The sequence below is a fragment of the Chenopodium album genome, chromosome 2 (genome assembly GCF_948465745.1).
Source record: "Chenopodium album chromosome 2, dcCheAlbu1.1, whole genome shotgun sequence".
Classification (NCBI taxonomy): domain Eukaryota; kingdom Viridiplantae; phylum Streptophyta; class Magnoliopsida; order Caryophyllales; family Amaranthaceae; genus Chenopodium; species Chenopodium album.
In genome coordinates this window covers 70,692,349-70,712,523 of record NC_137835.1, presented here as the reverse complement: position 1 = coordinate 70,712,523, position 20,175 = coordinate 70,692,349, and the positions used below count along the sequence as shown (strand labels likewise).

The 20,175-nt window shown below is 34.2% G+C and overlaps 3 protein-coding genes across 3 annotated transcripts; 2 read left to right on the top strand and 1 right to left on the bottom strand.

Moving 5' to 3' along the window:
• Positions 1-573: 573 nt before the first annotated feature.
• On the top strand, positions 574-8,738 carry LOC145575094 (lysine--tRNA ligase-like). The gene is made up of 4 exons (XM_081633017.1): positions 574-587; positions 5,137-5,273; positions 7,384-7,840; positions 8,057-8,738. Exons 1-4 carry the CDS (start codon positions 574-576, stop codon positions 8,736-8,738), a joined length of 1,290 nt encoding a protein of 429 aa, XP_081489143.1.
• Positions 8,739-9,020: 282 nt separating this feature from the next.
• LOC145586908 (uncharacterized) lies at positions 9,021-9,496 on the bottom strand. The gene has a single exon (XM_081643873.1). The coding sequence runs from the start codon at positions 9,494-9,496 to the stop codon at positions 9,074-9,076; it is 423 nt and encodes a 140-aa protein (XP_081499999.1). The 3' UTR covers positions 9,021-9,073.
• A 3,999-nt stretch (positions 9,497-13,495) lies between these two features.
• LOC145575078 (uncharacterized) lies at positions 13,496-16,208 on the top strand. The gene is made up of 5 exons (XM_081633006.1): positions 13,496-13,564; positions 14,050-14,345; positions 14,631-14,656; positions 14,785-14,814; positions 15,931-16,208. The coding sequence occupies exons 1-5, from the start codon at positions 13,496-13,498 to the stop codon at positions 16,206-16,208; spliced, it is 699 nt and encodes a 232-aa protein (XP_081489132.1).
• The last annotated feature ends 3,967 nt before the right edge of the window (positions 16,209-20,175 follow it).

Below are 20,175 nucleotides of genomic sequence, written 5' to 3'. Positions count from 1 at the left end.
ATAACGAGAAAATATATTTGTAAGCATTAACCACTGACAATGGAACTTGAGTTAGAAGTGGAAGTTCATATTAGATTCGAGATCATTAAGGAACAAAACAGCCACTTCAAGAACTCCAAGGTAAGCCATCATATCAACTAGTGTATTAAAAGTTACATTTTTACTGGTAGAAGACTACATAAGATATAAATTTCCTTTCTCATGTCTGCATTAGATGAGTTGAGTTGATATATGTTTGGTATGAATGCAATATGTGAATATGTGAATTGATTCTCTAATGGTTTTGTCTTGACTTGTCATATTCTTGTTTATTACTTAATGGAACAAGACTTAATGAAACATAACATGAGTATAAAGTATTTTTCCCTTAAGTTATGTCAAGTTAGGGTTCCTATGCATGTTAAACTTAAAGTAAAGAATGTGCGCTTATTGTTTATGTGTCACACTTAGTTCTTGTGTTGTAAAAGACATACTCACTTGCCTAAGAGTATTAGAGGTCTCATATAATAGAACTATGGATGATGTCAAACACGAAGTTCCTAAGTTGTCAAAGGAACAATGGAAGAAACTTTGATGGAACAAGACAGGTAAGTTACCAGACCGTTTGTACCTCACTTGTTTAAATTTCAAAGGGAACTAACCTATCTTTTAGCCAACTTTCAAGCATCCATGCCATATATCTTTGAATGCAACATTATTCTACAACTTCTAGTTGTATGTCCGTGTTGTGCTATACTTATTTCATATTTTCATATATTCAAGTATTCTTATCCACCCTATTTCCTTATCTTATCATATAGCCCTACTTCTTATTCTTAATTCCCATGTGCTCTAAGTTTGTTCACCATCTTTTTATGGTTCGATGAAACGTGAAAATGGTGATTACATGAGGGAAGTTGAAGAAAAAGAAAGAAGTAAGTACTTGAAAAGGAAGAAGAATGGTAAGGGACTCAAGGGGAATAAGGTAGGAACCAAGAATTCAAAATGGTTCATATCTGATTGTGGAACTCAAGTGTATGAGTAAATATTATCTTCATTAATTTAAAATGTGTTATTCTAGGAAAGCATGCAAAATCTGTGTAATGACACCCTTTGTGAAAAAAAAAAAGAAAGAAAAAGAAAAAGGGTGATCAAATATTTAATTTCCTAGATATCTATATATGAAGAATGTTGACTATGTTGATGTCGTGTACTCGTATAATTGGTGAGCTAGTGAAGGAACAATAATAAACGATGAAGGAACTTGAATATGATGAAACTGAAATCTATTTAAGTTCCAGTATGCAGAATGTTCCTCAAAGAAGTTGGTGGTTGAAGTAGGGGAACTTGATTATCAATTGGCAAGATGAATATGTGTTGTGTTTAGCAGGAGGTTCAAGAGTTTTGAGTTGAAGTACAATGTGGCGGCCCTCGTCTCAAAAGGTCTAAACGAAGAGCACAAATTTCACTTCATGTTCCCTCTACTTATTTTGTTCCATATGCTTCTCCATATATCCTTTGAGCTTGCGCTTTCAATTGCCTATTCATGCAATCCATTTTTAACTTTTTAGCTTTGATCTTTACTTGATTTTTAACTTCTTATTTTTCAAGTTCAATTAAGGCTTTTGAAGTTGGGCGTTTGGATTGTGAGTTGGAAATTAGTGTGGAAATGGTATTCGTGTTTGAAAAGTGAGTACCTTGAGTCTTTTAGGAACACCAAGTGTTTAACCATTATATATTTACTTATTATATGGTGGTAGGCGTGACATATGACTTTACATGTGTATAATTTATGAAAAACAAACATGTGGAACAATACCCTTTTTGATAATAACAAAAGGGGGAAGAATATGTATGATGCTCAAGGTATGTTGTAATACCCCATATTTTCATACTACCTCCGTTACATATTATTTGCAACGATTAGACATTTTTGCTCTCTACTTTATGTCAAATCGTTGCAAATAATATGTAACGGAGGTAGTACGTATTTTCTAATTAATTAATTAAGAATTATTTTATAAAAAGGGTATTTTAGTAAATTTATTATTTGGAGCCAAAATAATATTTGAATTTTGGCGCCAAAAGTATTTTGAAAACTAATCATTATTTTGGATAAGATTCATTATCCATTTATCCTATTTTAAAAACCGAATTATTTACATATTTCGGATATTTTAATTAAAGCAAAATAATCTTTTAATTAATTAATTATTATGGCCGAAATTACCAAATAACTAGCTAGGATTTTCGGATTTTCCACGAATGGAAAATATGTTTTTTCTTGTTTATTTATTGGTAAATAATTGGTATTTAATTATTTAATTATTTATTCTATATTTTTATACAATTATTTTATTCCTTAAAAACCGAGCAAAATCTTCCTAAATATATTTTAGGATTCCGAATATTTGAGCTGTGGTAAGCTCAATATTTTCGGCCCTCATGAATTATTTTGGGGGAATTTATTTGGTAAAATTATATTTTTAAAATCTCTTATTTTCCTTAATTCTAATTCTCCATCTTTTTAATATCTAATCATCATATTTTCTTGTCATTCATTATTCTTAATTATTCCCCAAGTAATTCTAATTTCCTTATTATTTTTCATGACATACATACCTTCCATATTCAAGTATACACAATCACCTTAATATCCAAACTTTCCTTAATTCTTTTACTCACTTCTCCAAGTAATCCTGTAAACCCTACTTGCCATAATTCTTCACACATTCTTTTTTCATAATTCTTGCATGAGCTAGCCTATAAATACCCCTTCATACCTCTCACATTCTTCACACCAATTCTCTTCTTTTCTTCTCCTCAATTTTACACAAATCATCCCGTTTATCTTTGAAGCCAATTTTCGGGCACTTCTGGTAAGTTTTGAGGTATTGACGTTTCACATTAAATTGTTTCTCTCAAAATATCCTTGAGGTCAGGCTCAAGAATCACCCAATTTTGAGTTATATTGAAGGAGTTATAGCCTCTGCAAGTTCTGTCTTTTCTTTCCAACGCAAATCCAATTCTTCTCTTTTCCTTGGTTTCTTATCTTTTATTATTCTCTTCTCTTATTCAATTATTATTATTATTATTTGGGATATTTATAAATAATTATTATGAGTAGTTTTAATTATATAAAATCAGATTTTTAATGATGTTTATGAGAAATTAATTTAAAAGGTTCATGTACATATAGTTGGGGGTTTTTAATTATTTGTTAACCTTATTGATTAAGGTTATATTTATATGTAGGGTGTGTTCGATCAAGGTTATTGAGGTTCTTTTTGTGTGGTTTTTCTAGCAAGGATCAAGGTACATTTAGGTGGCTAGATACTTTTGAAAGTGATTGGTTTGAATAACATGTTTTACATGATTTGATTGGCGATTAAATTAAATGTACTTAAATTATGATTTTGAAATAAATTATGTTTGGAGGTATTGAATATAATAAAATTATTTTGAATGATTGATTTTAAAATCATGTTTTGAATGGTTTGAATTATTTATCATGTTTAAATAAAGGAATTGATTTTAAAATGTTTGTTGAATTAAATAGAGGCTTTTCAAGGAAGAGTTTTTTTATTTTGAAAAGTTATTAATATGAGATTTTATTCTCAAGTATTTATTTACAAGGTTTGATTTTGAAAGCATGTGGAATTAATTAAAAAGGATTTTGAATTATATTGGAATTATTGGATATTAAAAGGATTTATTGAACCATTGAATTATTATTATTAATGCTTTATAAGCATGTTAGTAATCCCACTATGCGGATTTGGTTTATTGATAAGGCCTTGGACTTTGTATGACCGGATCTTTTCTCAAGAATAGCCTTGTAATATAAGGAGACTAGCTTGAGGGGTGTGCACACTTGGGTAAGGAATTGAATTAAAAGGAATTGGTTCTTAATAAAGGAATTGGTTTTATTAACTATTATTTTGAATATGAATCATTGGAATCGGTTTTGGAATAATGAGTTTTGAATTTATTGGATTAATTATTGGAATTGGTTTTAAAAGCATGCTTGCAAATAAATTGAAGTTACACTATCTTGCACTTACCGTACTTAGCATAATTTGGTAATTCGTATTTCTTATTTGTTTTGGTTCGCCCTGTTTACCATAATGGTAAGCAGCATTGACTATTTTTAAGTGGAGTCATGAATGAGCATATGGGAGTCCCGGGATTGCTTCACCTAGTTTAGGAATGTGTCTTGTCTTTATTTTGAGTACTCATAACAATGTTACTATTTTTTATAAGTATTAATAAAAGAAAGTTGAGTTTCCGCTGCAAGTTTTGTTGTTGAGTTAAGTATTTTTTAGTAGCCTTGCATAATCACGCGGCGGTAATACGCCCAAGTCTATCTCTACGGTATAATTATATGTATCATACTAGTATTTCCGTAGAGGGAGATTTGGGGGTATTACATATGCAGTAATTAAGTCTAAAGTTCTTACATCATGATCGTTAAAAGTATATATTTATTGATAAATGATGTGTATTGCTAAGTTCCTAAGAATGTTAAGTTCCTATGTATGTTCTTAACCTGTTGAAATGCTATTTCCTTGAAAAACTAAGGGGGAGTAAATGTACAACCATTATCCTTTAATATGTGATAAGCATCATTAGTTTGTCATCATCAAAAAGGGGAAAATTGTTGATTAATTAGGTTTTGATAATTGTAAACTAATGATGATTATCTATCTAACGTGTTTTTTTAGTTGTGCATAGAAAGAACAAGTTATTCTTGGAACAGGGTACAAGGAACCTGAGTAATGACAGGTATATATGTAAAGAGCTTGAGTAATATATGATAAGCAACAGAGGAACAAGAACAATGATAAGTGTTATGATTGATAAGCGTGATGATGGCTAAGGAACCATTTTGCATATGTTAGCTTCATAAGGTAAGTATCCTATGCATATATAGGTCATGTATGTGTAGGAGTCTTTTAATTTAGTTTAGTTTTCTTTATTGTCTTTATAAATGAAAAAATTAAACTTCTGTTTTACTTTGTTATCCTCAGAAGTTTGCTCAGTTTGTCATCCTCAAAAAGGGGAAACTTGTTGACCCTTATGAGGTTTTGATGATGATAGTTATGATTGTGCAAACTTCCATTTAATAAGGATTTTCTAGTGTTGTGATGTTTACAGGTTTAGTAAACTTTGGGAGTTGAAGAAGGAACTGAAACAGACGAACTTTAGAAGATCCATGAGGATACAATTAAAGCTAGAAAAAGAGTTCCAGAAATGGAACTTCAAGAAGTTTCCTAACAGGAACTTCGCAACGGGTTGTAACAACCTGGTTCCGGTGTAATGCTGGGGCAAACCCTAAGATCCAAAATATATCAAGACTACAAGATTCCAGAACAAGAGTTTCAGAGAAGCAACATGAAGATAGAGAAATAGAAGTATATTGCTTTAGGATTCATGTAAGTATGTTGGACATAAAAGTCGGTCTGGAACAAGTCTATATAGAACCCAAGGTGAACTCCAGATAGTCAATGAAATTAGAGTAACTAACTTGTCAGGAACTCAGAGACTGTTAGAGTTCAGGAACCTAACAGTAACTTAAGTATATATGCACGTCGTTAAAAGTCGATTTTAATGATGTATATATTTACCTATTACGTGCATATCTTTTAGGGATTTGGTTTTAATGAATAAAGATATTTATCTTCTAATAAATCCCTTTTGGAAAAAGATAAGTTTGTTTAAAAAGTATATTTAAACAAAAAGATAAGTTTTGAATAAAATTTGATTTTATGTTAAGTTTATCTTATTATTATTGACAGTTTTTATTCTTAACAAAAAGATAAATTTTCGGAAAACTTGTTTTTAGAAAATATCTTTTGAATTTATCTTTTCAGAAAACTTATCTTTTTCAAGATGAAATGAATAATTCGAGTGTACTATAAATATGCTCTGTATTCATTCAAATTTGAGGCTGATGAAGTGTAGTGGTCGTGCTTAATGGTTTCGTCCTTCACCACAAAGCTAAGTCAGTCCTCCTGGTCAAAGTTAGGGGTGAGCATGGGACGGGTACCCGTACCGTTAGTACTAACCAAAATCACTAAAAGTGATACCCATTACCAGAATCGATAAGTTCGGGTACCCGAACTTCGGATACCCAGAATTTCGGATTGGTTATCGGGTACCCAATAAGATATTCAATAATGATAATTAAACTTAATTATATAGTTATTATGATATAATTTACAACTAATTAACAACAATACCATATGATCTTGACCAAATTATTAATAATATTACTAATCATTGATATTATAAAGTGATTATGAAGTAAAGTATAGGTTTAGATTTATATTAATAGATTTAAGTAGGGAAAAAAAGCAAAAAAAAAAATGCTTATCAGATCGAATCGGGTAACCGTTAATTTTAAAATGATACCCATAACCATACCCGATAACAAATTATCGGAACGGGTACCTGAACCGTTATGGTTATCGGATCGGGTACCCTAATTTTCGGAACGGTTACGGATCGGTTTTTTTGGGTTTTTGGTTTTTCGGGTAGTTTTGCTCAGCCCTAGTCAAAGTTCCTATCATGTTCTGGTTATAGTACGTCTAGTGAGTTCCATACAGATCTCGAGTGTCCAACATATTAATTTTATCTCTTTATTCATAGATATGTATTTAGAGTCATTCGATGAGATCTTGTAATGGGAAAAAGGGTTTGAGTGTTTTTGGTTTTAGGGTGAGATTGTGAATTCTCTACAAATTCACGTTTGAGTGTATGAGTTTGAATTCTCTAAAATTCAAGTGGTAGTTAGTCAACCTGAGTGTGTCTTGGGTTGCACAGTGAGATAAAGGAACCTGAGTGTGTCTTGGATCGAGAAAGGAACCTGAGTGTGTCTTGGATCGAGAAAGGAACCTGAGTGTGTCTTGGGTCGAAAAAGGAACCTGAGTGTGTCTTAGGTCTGGTAGGATAGGTTCCTATCAAGTGGCAAGTGTCTGTGGTGGAACTTGTGAAAGGTCTGTAATAATAGGTTGTACTAGGAAGAATTGCCTATTATAGTGGAGTTTGTTTGAAAGTCCCGAAAAGGGCCGAGGTTTTACTTCCAGTTAGGCCCTGGAAGGTTTCCTCGTAAAATCTGCTTTGCACTCTTTAAGTTCCTAACTATAACTGTTTTATATTCCGCAAAAATTAGGCACTAGGAACTTACTACAATTCACCCCCCCTCTTGTAGTATACCATCTGAAATAACAATGAGCAAGCACCAATCTTCATCAAAGCTTGTCTTCTACGATTTGAATGGTGGTGATGCCAAAGTCCATGTTATCGCTGATACTATGACTTCTAAATTAGAAGAAGCTGAATTTTCCAAGTTCCATTCTTCTATGAAACGTTTTAATATTGTTGGTTAAACTGGATTTCCAGGAAAAACCAAGAGGGGGTTCAAGACCCGCTCAATGGTTATCACATATATAAGGAAGTTTCTTGACAGTTTAGATTTCCTAGAGGTTGAAACACCCATAATGAATCCTGCTCCTGGTGGTGCAAGTTCATTTGTGATCCATCATAATGAGCTGAATATGAAGTTGTTCATGCGTAGTACGCCTGAATTTTATCCAAAGCAGCTTGTTGTTGGTGGAATAGATCGTTTCTATGAAATTGTAAAGCAATTTAGCAATGAGGGTATTGACCAGACACATAACCCTGAGTTCACCACTTGCAAATTCTATATGGCATATGCAGATTACAACGATATGATGGAGCTAACTGAAAAATTGCTGAGTGAGATGGTGAAGGTATTGACTGGTAGCTTCAAGCTTACATGTCATTCAAATGACCCAGAAAAGAAGTTGGTCGAGATTGATTTTACCCCTCCATTCAGGTCTGTGCACTATCACTGTTTATTTTTTATAGAGTATAAAACATATTGTTGGGCCTCAACCAAAAATTAAACTGATGGTTTTTTTTAGAATGACAAACTCAACCAAAAGCTTAAGCTGATGGTTCGAGATCTAGGAATATGTTTTATAATCTATCAATTTTTATTCAAATCGTTGGATATGAAACACACTTAAATCCTTGACTTGTTAAATTGCAGGAGGATTAACGTGATAGAAGAATTAGAGAAAGTTACACATATATCGATACAACATGATTTAGCTAGCGAGGAAGCAAATAGATATCTGATGCATGCTTGTGTGAAATATAATGTCAAATGTCCACCTCCAAAAACTACAGCGCGCTTGCTAGATAAACTGGTCGGACATTTTTTGGAGGATACTTGTATAAACCCAACTTTCACCATGGATTATCCAGAAATGATAAGTCCTTTGGCCGAGTGCCATAGATCAAAGCTTGGATTGAGTGAATATTTCAAGCTGTTTGTGAACAAACGCATGCTTTGCAATGCTTGTACCGAATTAAATGATCCCATCCTACGATTTGCAGAACAACTAATGGTTTTGGATGAGGCTTCTATGGCGCTTGAGCATGGGCTGCCTCCTTATGCTAATTGGGGTTTGAGTATTGATCACCTAGCAATGTTGGTGACAGATTCCCAAAGCATACAGGAAGTCCTGCTGTTTCCAACCATGAAGCCTCAGTTTGAGCCATCTGCTCACGAAAATCAATGTTTATCATCAACATCTAAGTCTTCCTCTTTCCGGGTTGTTGTCATTGGAGACATCCATGAGGATTCGATATTGGATGACGCAGTCGGAAAGGTTGCAAGAAAAGCAAGCGCTAATCCTTCGCGAAACAGACAGATTTACAAACGGTAAATCTGTTGAAAGACTCCGAAATCCACCAGAAAAGAGTTTAACTCTTGAGATTATTAAAAAAATGTCCAAAAACTGAATATCAAAGACGGCTAAAACGTTTAAGTAGTCTAAACAAAACCCTAATGCGAAAATAAAATAAAAATTAAAATCCGAAAAATGTTTAAACGTTATTTTCGGGCCTTAAACGAACTCGGATGGCTTAAAAAACCTGTCAGTCACGACGAAGCTGTGTGTTGAACTCATTGGCCCGTTTCCATTTCCGAAAATGTATTTTAATAAGCAATCTGACTCCGGGAGCCCGACTAGTAGAAATCATTACCCTTAAAAACTGAAAATCAAGCCTTATAACGTTGCACTTCTTCGTCGAACCGAGAAGCTAACCTCTCTACGTCAGTCTCCTCCACCTCCAAAGAACTCGACCTCGAGTTCGTATCTTCATAAAGTATCTCATCGGCATGGTACTCATAAATGTCAGCCACATTGAAAGTGTTGGATATGTTCATATTATCCGGAAGAGCTACCACATATGCGTTGTCATTGATCTTTCTCGTCACTCTGAATGGAACATATTTTCGCGGCTTCAGCTTGCTGTAAGTGCCAACTGGGAACCGCTCTTTACGCAGAAACACCATGAGTTCATCTCCCACATTGAAGACTTTGGATCTCCTGTGTTTGTCAGCCGCATCTTTATTTTTCTGACCAGTGGCATGAAGTTTAGCCTTCACAACTTCTTTGACAGCAACTATTTCCTCAGCCATTTTTCCTGCTGCTTGACTAACTCCGGAGGCTTTAGGTAACTTAATCAGATCCACCACATGCTTAGGAACAGAAGTGTAAACCAAGGAAAAAGGTGACTTTCCTGTAGCTGAATGTACAACACTGTTATACGCAAATTCCACCTGAGGTAATGCCAAGTCCCATTGCTTCGGTTTCTCTCCACAAACACAACGAATCATATTCCCTAGGGTCCTATTAGTCACTTCAGTCTGGCCGTCTGTTTGTGGATGAGCAGTAGAACTCCTATTCAGTGCTGTCCCAAACAGTCTCCAAAGAGTGATCCAAAAATGGCTGAGAAATTTAGTGTCCCTATCCGAGGTGATAGAAGTAGGAACTCCATGAAGGCGTACCACCTCTCTGAAAAATAACTTTGCTACATTCGAGGCATCAGCAGTCTTCTTACAAGCAATAAAGTGTGTCATTTTGGAGAAACGATCAACCACCACAAAAACAGAATCCACTCCTCGTTGAGTACGAGGTAACCCCAACACAAAATCCATTGCTAAATCTTGCCAAATATCATCAGGAATAGGCAATGGCATATAAAGACCAGTGTTTTGGGACTGACCCTTTGACACCTGACAGGCTCGACATCGTCGGACTATTGCACCAGCATCTCGTCTTAAGTGAGGCCAGAAATACCTCTCCTCCAAACCTGCAATCGTCTTATCTCTGCCCAAATGACCACCAAGTCCACCACCATGAAGGTCTCTAATCAGTTTCTCCCTTAAAGAAGAACAAGGAACGCATAACCGGTCACCCTTGAAAAGATAACCATCCCGGATATGGAAATCTGCACTCGGATGCCCTTTACAACACTTGAACCATAATTCCTTGAAGTCGACATCCTCAGCATACAACTCTTTCAAGTACTCAAAACCCACAATTTCCTGTGCTAAAGTAATGAGCAGGGAAGCCCTCCTACTCAACGCATCAGCCACCTTGTTTGAAACTCCAGATTTATGCTGTATGAGGAAAGGAAATCTCTGCAGAAAACTCACCCACCTTGCATGCATTTTATTGATCACCTTCTGACTGTGAAGAAATTTCAGAGCTTGATGGTCAGTGAAGAGAATGAATTCTCTTTGTATCAAGTAATGCTCCCACTGTCGCAGAGCTCGAAACACGGCGTAAAACTCTTGGTCATAAGTACTCCATTTCTGTCGAGCATCACTCAACTTCTCACTGAAATAAGCAACGTGCCTTTTTTCTTGGGACAGAACAGCTCCAATACCTACCCCACTGGCATCACACTCGACTTGGAACACCTTATCAAAATCAGGAAGGGCTAACACCGGGGCATGACATAACTTCTCTTTGATCAATGCAAAACTGCGTTCCTGTTCATCTCCCCACTTAAACTTCCCTTTCTTCAAACACTCGGTGATGGGTGCAGTAATAGTGCTGAAATCCCTGATAAACCTTCTGTAAAAAGTTGCCAGGCCATGGAAACTACGAACTTCAGTCACTGATGTAGGTGTGGGCCAATCTCGGATTGCACTCACCTTTTCCTCATCCACTTGGATTCCATCCTCACCAACAACAAAGCCTAAGAAGAGCAATTTGTGGGTACAGAAAGTACATTTTTTTAAATTAATGTACAGTTGGTTCTCGTGTAATACTTGCAACACTTGTTTCACGTGCTCGAGGTGTTCTTTCTGATTTTTGCTATAAATCAAAATATCATCAAAGTAGACCACCACAAAAGATCCATTAAAAGGGCGAAGAACCTGGTTCATCATCCTCATAAAGGTGCTAGGAGCATTCGACAACCCGAAAGGCATCACCAACCACTCATACAAACCATCCTTGCTCTTGAAAGCTGTCTTCCACTCATCCCCGGGTCTGATTCTAATTTGATGGTATCCACTACGCAGGTCTATCTTCGTAAACACCTTAGAACCTGACAACTCATCAAGCATGTCTTCCAGTCGAGGGATTGGAAAGCGATACTTGATAGTTATTTTATTAATGGCTCGGCTATCAACACACATCCGCCATTGGTTTCCTTTCTTAGGGACAAGAAGGACTGGAACAGCACATGGACTCATACTCTCTCGAATGAATCCCCTTTTGAGCAAGTCTTCAATCTGCTCCCTTAAAATTTCGTTCTCCTTGGGACTCATGCGGTAATGAGGGAGGTTCGGTAGGCTACGACCAGGAATCAAATCAATCTGGTGTTGTATATCTCTCATGGGCGGCAATTCATCAGGTAATTCGTCGGCAACCAAGTCAGAGTAACCCTCAAGGATTTCCAACACTTCTACAGGAATAGGTGTTTCTTCCTTTACAGCGCTCAATAACCCCTTAACAACTATTGGGCAGAAGTAATTAGTCTCCTTTACAGCCTCAACAAACTCCTTGTCATTGTAAGTCATGACTAGGAAATTTGTTTTTCTTCCGCCTGAGTTATTGTTAAAGTGCAACACAGGAGCCATAGCAATCTTATGTGTACCCCAAGTAAACAACATCACATTATCCCTTCCCCGATAAGTAACATCATTATCAAATTGCCAAGGTCTACCAAGTAAAATATGACAAACATCCATATCAAGAACATCACAAATTACCTCTTCCTTGTAGTGTTTCCCTATGGAGATGGGAACTCTACAAGTTAATGAAACTTGAATTCGGGACCCTTTACTAACCCAACCAAGGGTGTACGGCTTCTCATGAGGTTCGGTGGGAAGCTTCAAGTAGTCTACTAACTTCTGTGAGACGAGGTTCTCCGTGCTCCCATTGTCCACGATAAGATTACAAACCTTATTCTGAACTGAACAGTGTGTCTTGAACAAATTTTTGCGTTGCCCTTCATCTTTAGAAGTCAACAGAACCCTTTGCAACACAAAACTAACTCTTTCATCAGATTCCTCCTCTGCGAATTCAACATCAGCATACTCATCATTTTCTCTTGCAAGCTCTTCTCCATCTCCTTCTACCATGGCAGCTACTCTTCTGGTTAAACAAACATTCGATCTGTGACCTTTGCCATTACAGCGATAACACGTATCACCGCTAGGCTTGGCATAGGGATTTCTCTGCTTCTGAAAAGTTGATTTTCCCTGCTGTGCACTGCTAGAACTACTTTTATTGCTAGGGTTGTCTTTAGTTGCTGCACTCTTTTCATTATCTACTGCTACAGTGTCAAAATTACTCTGGGGTGAGTACCTTCTAAAGGACGAGAAGTTTCTAGGGGACTTCTCCATTAACTCGGCCTTCAAAGCCAAATTGGATGCCTCTGCAACAGTCCACACGGTCTGCAATCCCATTTTATCTTGCAGGGAGCTCTTCAAGCCACTAATGTACCGAGCTACTTTCTGATTTTCGGACTCTCTCAAGTCATTGCGTTCAGAATAACGCAAAAACTCCGTAGTGTACTCCGTCACAGTTCGTTTTCCTTGAACACACTCGATATACATCTTGTACAGAATTTGCTCATAATCTTCTGGTAAAAAACGCTCTAACATCAATTGTTTCATCCTTCGCCAAGTCTTAATTGTCCCTTCCTTTGTCGTTGCCTCTGTACAACTAGTTTATCCCACCAAACAGCAGCAGTGCTTTTCAACCTAATTGCCACCATCTTGACTTGTTTGTTTTCAGGAACTTCCATCACTTCGAAAAACCTATCAACATCAATCTGCCAGTCCAAGAATTCTTCTACTCCCATGGTTCCATAGAACAAAGGGATATCAGCCTTCACTCGATAATCATGCTTGTGGTAATGATTACCTTCGTCACTTCGTACATCATCGTAGGACTCTTCTTCCTCAGAACTCGAACTATCTGTAGCAATGGGTCCTTTTCCTTTATTACGCAGAACCCTATTCGATTCCTTTCTCCTGTCTCCTTGCTGGTTCACCTTGTCCTGCATATCATTCATCTGTGTAGTCATAGCTGTCATCTGATTAGTCAAAGCAGTAAGGGCCTTGGTAAAAGCCGAGGTAACACCTTCAAGATCTGCTTTGGTGGCTGGTTCACCCATGGTTGTTCAAGCTTCCAAACGAAACAGGAGAAAGCCTGCTCTGATACCACTTGACGCAGTCGGAAAGGTTGCAAGAAAAGCAAGCGCTAATCCTTCGCGAAACAGACAGATTTACAAACGGTAAATCTGTTGAAAGACTCCGGAATCCACCAGAAAAGAGTTTAACTCTTGAGATTATTAAAAAAATGTCCAAAAACTGAATATCAAAGACGGCTAAAACGTTTAAGTAGTCTAAACAAAACCCTAATGCGAAAATAAAATAAAAATTAAAATCCGAAAAATGTTTAAACGTTATTTTCGGGCCTTAAACGAAATCGGATGGCTTAAAAAACCTGTCAGTCACGGCGAAGCTGTGTGTTGAACTCATTGGCCCGTTTCCATTTCCGAAAATGTATTTTATTAAGCAATCTGACTCGGGAGCCCGACTAGTAGAAATCATTACCCTTAAAAACTGAAAATCAAGCCTTATGACGTTGCACTTCTTCGTCGAACCGAGAAGCTAACCTCTCTACGTCATTGGAGTACGACTCGAAAGCACTCCATTTTCTGCAGCCAGATCTAGTGTTGTTCACAGGTGACTTCGGCAACGAGAATGTTGAGCTTGTTAAGGGTATCGCAAAGCTTAACTTTCCCAAAGGAGCAATACTTGGAAATCATGATTCCTGGTCTACTTGTAATCTCTCCAAGAAGGTGAAAGATGGAGTTCAAGTCCAGCTGGAATGTCTCGGTGAAGCGCATGTCGAATATGACCACTTGGACTTCCCTCCATTAAAGCTTAGTGTTGTAGGTGGGGGACCGTTTTCTTGTGGAGGCAACCAATTATTCAGGAAAAAGCTTTTAACTGCCAGGTTCCACACTATATACTTGTATATATAATTAGGACATGAACTGAATTGATTGGGCTGAATTGAACTGAATTGAAATGAAATGAAATGAATTGTTTATGAGAGAATGAAATTAAATAATGAACTGAACTGATTAGAGTTGAATTAAAATGAAATAAAATGAAATTAAGATGAAGAGAACAGACCTTTAGTTGTAGCATGACCAGTTATTGTAGTAGGATAATCCATGTCAAATGAATTACAATGTGGCTTTTGCATGCTATTCATTGATCGTATATGTGTTTTCAGGTATGGTGTACATAATATGGAAGAAAGTGCCGAACAAATTTATAAGGCTGCTTTACGGACTCCAAAGGAGAATTCCATAATACTTCTCTGATTCTCTTTCATAACGAACCAAAAGGTATTTACTGACTTCTAAAACTTTGCCTTGAATATTTAGCTACTCCTAGTGTCTCTCTGTGTCATTCAGGTAATAGTACTTCTCTTTAAGTTTATTAATAATTTTTAAAATTTAAATACCTTTAATAACACTCATTTGTTAAAATTTGAGTTTCAAAATCTATACAAGTATAAAATTAGAATTTTCATGTCTATCAACAGATTGACACATTAAATTATTATCATATATCAAATTAATTTTGTAATATAGCATGAAATTAACCAACAAAGTGAGCGTCATAAATTGTGGATAGTTTTTTTTTTTTTTTTTACACAAATTTCTTAAGTCAATAGTGATAATTGTAATGTAAAATACGGAGTACGAAATACTTCCTTTTCTCATATGACTATTTTTTTAATGTAAAATACGGAGTATGAGATTTCAAATTTTTTTTATATTTTTAGTTATACATATGTAAAAACTATAAAATCAGATTTTAATAAGTAGACATTGAGACGAATTTAACAAGATCTCATATGACTATTTTTTTCTTTAAGTATAAATCACGAAATGTAATTGAAATTTAGTAAGTGAATAATGTACACAATTAAAATGTTACGAGTATTATTTTTGTGATCCAAAAAAAAAAAAAAAAAAAAAAAAAAAAAAAAAAAAAAAACTAAAAACCATTTTGAATATTGTAATTTTGTTTGATAGGTCTTGGTTCCAGTAATGACGACATATGCGGCATAGATTGGGAGCCTGAAGGTGGAGATCACGGAGATCCTGATAAAATTTTGATCTAATTTCCTATGAGTTTGGATTTATTTTAACTAAACTTATACCTCCTCCGTTTTTTTTTATTATTGCACCATAGAGGTTGGGTACAAATATTTTGGTAGTGGAAAAAAGTAAGAGAGAGAAAGGTAAAAATTACATAATTGTCCGATAATTGATAAACTAAAAAGTAAGTGTGAAAAAACTAGGATATGTTGGGTATTTGTAGTGTGAACACAAATAATTTTTTTCCTAAAGAGGAAATGGTGCAATCTTTGTGAAACTTCCTAAAAAGGCAAGTGGTTCAATAATAAAAAAACGGAGGAAGTATTATTTTGTCTAGAGATAAACAAAATTATATTATTGCATATATATTTTATTTATAATATTTTCTTGAATTGATAATTATTATTTTATGCTATTATACAGATTTAGCTCAAGCAATCTTGCAATTGAAAGAGACTACCAATTATAACATTCCTTTGGTAGTATTTGGACACATGCATAAAGGGTTGGCTTGTGGATCTTCGCGGAAGATGATAGCCATGGACGCTGACACCATGTACCTAAATGCAGCCATTGTTCGTAGAGTGAAATATCCGACTTCAGGAGGTTCAATTCGGGCTTTCACTGTGGTAGAATTTTCAAATAGCAAAATAATCAAGGTAGTAGAAACTTGGTTGTCAATCGTTGATGATAAAGTTTAAATTGAAGAAGAGCATTATTTTTTTAGTAGTAACTACTTTTTAAAGTTTGAACCTTTTTTTTTTTTTTTTTTTAATGTAGAAATTGTTTAAAATTATTAAAGATATGATTATCAATATTTTGAATGTGATTTTTACAATAAGAAAAAAATATTGTTGAAAAAAAAATCATGCTTTCATGGTTTTTTTTACTTAACTTATTTCATTTATCAAGTTTGTTAATGCTTAACTTTATATATCACTATCTTTAATTTTTAATAAGAAAGAAAAAATTATTCTATGATAGTATTTATTAATACGATTCTAATAAGATCCCACATGACGCAAGTAATATTTATAATTATTTGACTCTCCTAATTCAAGAAGCTATGACTGTCAAATATTCACACACATGCCTCATTAAACAATCTATAACTATACACTCCGTACTAAAGTAGACACCAAGAGTGACGACATGTGTTGATAATTGGTGTGATGTATTCCTGCAAAAAAAATTTATCGTTTTTCTTTTCACTTTTCACACTCACTAATGTTTAGCTCGAGTGATGCCTTGGGTCTATACATTAAATATTTTTTACTTCAAATTATAGTTTTCTTGTATTATAATAATCTTAAATACTTATATTATACTAGAGTGTACCCGTGCAATGCACGGGAAAAATAATATTTTAAATACATGAAGTTAAATTTTATATGATAACTAACTTTTATATGTGGCTGACCATTCTGTGTGCTTAGTTATTTTATTAGTTTAATTTTATAGGGGTTATCCATTTAGTGTTACACATGTAAACCCGTTATTGTTATAAGGGTTATTCCGTCAGTGTTATTGGAGTTATATTTTTTTGTTGTTGGTGATTATTGGATTAACAAAAAGGTAGTTATTGAACATTTTTTTTAGATATATCATTCAATGTGCATACCCGTGGTAATGCATGGATTATATTATACGCGAAGGAAAACAACACAAAGTAATATGTTACGTAGTAGTAATTATATGAATTCCTTGAAAAATATATAAAAATAAAATAAAAAATAATAATAAAAAAAAAAAACAAAATTATTGGGATGGGTAGTAAATATGATGTGTACATTTTTTGTTTCACAAACTGTGGCTGGGTTATTTGTTTTGGAGTTACTCAGTTGATCAAGGGTTACTTTATAAGGGGTCACTTGATCGGGGTTACTCGTCGGTTGGTCAGGGGTTACTCTGTTAGGGGATACTTGACCAGGTGTTATTTGGTCTGTTAGGGCCTTAGGGGTTACCAGATCAAAGGTTATTTGGTCAATTAGGGGTTACTCGATCGGTCAATCAGTTTTTAATCAGTCGGGGGATATTCGGCCAGTCAAGTGTTAATCAGTCTAGAGTTATTTAGTTAAGGGTTACTCGGTTGGACAGAGGTTACTTGGTCAGAAGTTACTCCGACTAGGATTACATGGTTAGAGTATAGTGTGTCAGTTGACCACGCAGTGTGGCCAGCCCGACAGAAATCGTGTTGTTTTAATTTTGATTACTATTGAATTAATAAAAAGGTGTGATTTATAAAAATATAAAAGAAAAATAATTGTTAATTTAACGGAAAATAGTGGATCTTATGGTGGTTGTGTTGTTTATTTTAAATGGTCTACATATAAGCTTAAGATTAATTTTCAAGTGTTATGCGGATAAGTTAGGAAAAAAATGTGCAATAACAATATAAATTCCTTGTACTTTTAGGGTTTCTAAAAACCAAATTATTGATTGATATATTATAATAGGTAATTTTTTGTTTTTTGTTTATTTTATTTTATTTTATTTTTGTAATAGTGAGTAAAATGGATAGTACATGTTTTATTAGGAAAAATAAATATAATAGTAATAGTTGAAGTTATTTTATTTTTTATTTTTTTTTTAAAAGGTGGAAGTTATTTGGAGGATGGTGCCAAAAAAAAAAAAAAAGAGTGCATGAGAATTGAGGATTGAAGTTTCGGAGAAAACCTCATTAACTCACTCTGCAATTATATATTATATAGATTTAGGGCCTGTTCATATTTACTTAACAAAACTGAACTGAACTGAACTGAACTGAACTAATTGGAGCTGAACTGAACTGAAATGATTTGAAAAATTAAAATGCATAAAAATATATGAGGCATCCTAATATATGTGGTCCATTCAGCTTATCCTAATACACTCGGGTACTTGAGTCCACATGGAGGACCTGATGTGAGGTATCATTTGCCTAATTTCAAGAGAACAGGTCCTCCGCGAGGAAAGATTGAGCAATTCAATTACCTACACTCTTCTTGTCGAAATGTAATTGAGAGAATTTTTGCGGTTCTGAAAAATAGGTGGAAGGTTTTACAACCTAATTCGATGCCGCAAATGGACTTTTGCTATCAGTTGCAAATAATCGTTGCTTGTTGTACTCTACACAATTTTGTTCATTTACATGAACTAGAGATTCCATTCATGCACCAAGTTGAAGTCATGGGACCAATAGAAGATCATACAATGTACGATGATAACAGAAAAGCAGCTATGGATATTGTACGAAACCAAATAACTGATCAGATATAGGAGTCAATTCAAAGGAATGCCGAGGTAATGGAGTAACTTAATGGAGAAGAAGAAGACGAAGAACTAACCGATTATGAAAGCTAGTAACTGTTGTGTTGTACTCTCATTTTGTCAATGAGTTCAACTATAAAAAAAATGTGACCATTTTGAATGACGAATATAATTTAAAATAATAATAATAATAATAATAATAATAATAATAATAATAATAATAATAATAATAATAATAATAATAATAATAATAATAATAATAATAATTATTATTATTATTATTATTATTATTATTATTATTATTATTATTATTATTATTATTATTATTATTATTATTATTATTATTATTATTATTATTATTATTATTATTATTATTATTATTATTGTCTTTGTTGTTGTAATATGCTAAAACATCTAAAAAAAATTTAAGAACTGAACTAAACTGAACTGATTGGAGCTGAACTGAACTAAACTGAACTTAACTAATCGATTGGAGCTGAACTGAACTAAACTGAACTGAACTGTAAATAAGTAAATATGAACAGGCCCTTATTTGAAGAAAATAATTTGTAGAAAACAAAAAAACGAATGCCATACATTAACTATATTTAATAAGAATAAATAAATAAAAAACGGTTTTTATTTCACCAAATGCCCTTGACCTTTCGAAAAATTCACCAAATACCCTCAAGTTTTTCAAAATTACCAAATACCCTCAAGTATTTCAAAAATTCACCAAATACCACTGACGTTTGTTATTATTCATACTGTGACCTCAAAATGCCCCTGACATTAAAGGTCCGTTAGTTATAAAATTTAATTCACCAAATGCCCTAACTTTGTTAAATAATTCACCAAATGCCCTAACTTTGTTAAATGAAATTTAAATCACCAAATAATGAAATGACTATTTTGAAATTTAGAAAGCTAATCGTTAGTTTTTGTTTTCACTCTTTTTACATAAATACTCAACCCATAGCAGCCATCTTATTTGTTTAACCACAAATTTTAAAACCATGATTTATATGTCTAAATCCTCTTCCTCGATGTATGGGTGCGTTAGAGTTGCAAACAACCTCTATTAAATTCATAAAAAGAAGTGTTGGAGACTAGGTAAACAGAGAAAAAAATGGGTCAAATGAAGTAGAGATGATAATTTTGCAAGCTTGGGCGGGAAACGGACCTGGCATATAGTTCATATATTTTCCAACGGGTTTAATATAGCAAACTCAAGCCCCTTTTATGAGGGATTGACAATTTATTCATACCCGCCCTAGTAAACGGCTTGGGTTTGTCCGCGAGCTAACGGACTTAGAGCTTTTAAAAGTACTCATATATTGAGGAAGATGATTTGGACATATAACTCATTATGTTAAAATTATATTCTAATAGTGTTTTTTTTATTATTCTTTTTATTAT

Coding starts and splice junctions, on each gene's coding strand:
- LOC145575094 (XM_081633017.1), top strand. Junction 5,274..7,383: donor TAACAGGAACTTCGCAACGG/GTTGTAACAACC, acceptor CTGGATTTCCAG/GAAAAACCAAGAGGGGGTTC. Junction 7,841..8,056: donor GATTTTACCCCTCCATTCAG/GTCTGTGCACTA, acceptor GTTAAATTGCAG/GAGGATTAACGTGATAGAAG.
- LOC145575078 (XM_081633006.1), top strand. CDS start 13,496: ATGGTTGTTCAAGCTTCCAAACGAAACAGGAGAAAGCCTGCTCTGATA. Junction 13,565..14,049: donor CACTTGACGCAGTCGGAAAG/GTTGCAAGAAAA, acceptor CATTTTCTGCAG/CCAGATCTAGTGTTGTTCAC. Junction 14,346..14,630: donor AAAAAGCTTTTAACTGCCAG/GTTCCACACTAT, acceptor ATGTGTTTTCAG/GTATGGTGTACATAATATGG.
- LOC145586908 (XM_081643873.1), bottom strand. CDS start 9,496: ATGGCTGAGGAAATAGTTGCTGTCAAAGAAGTTGTGAAGGCTAAACTT.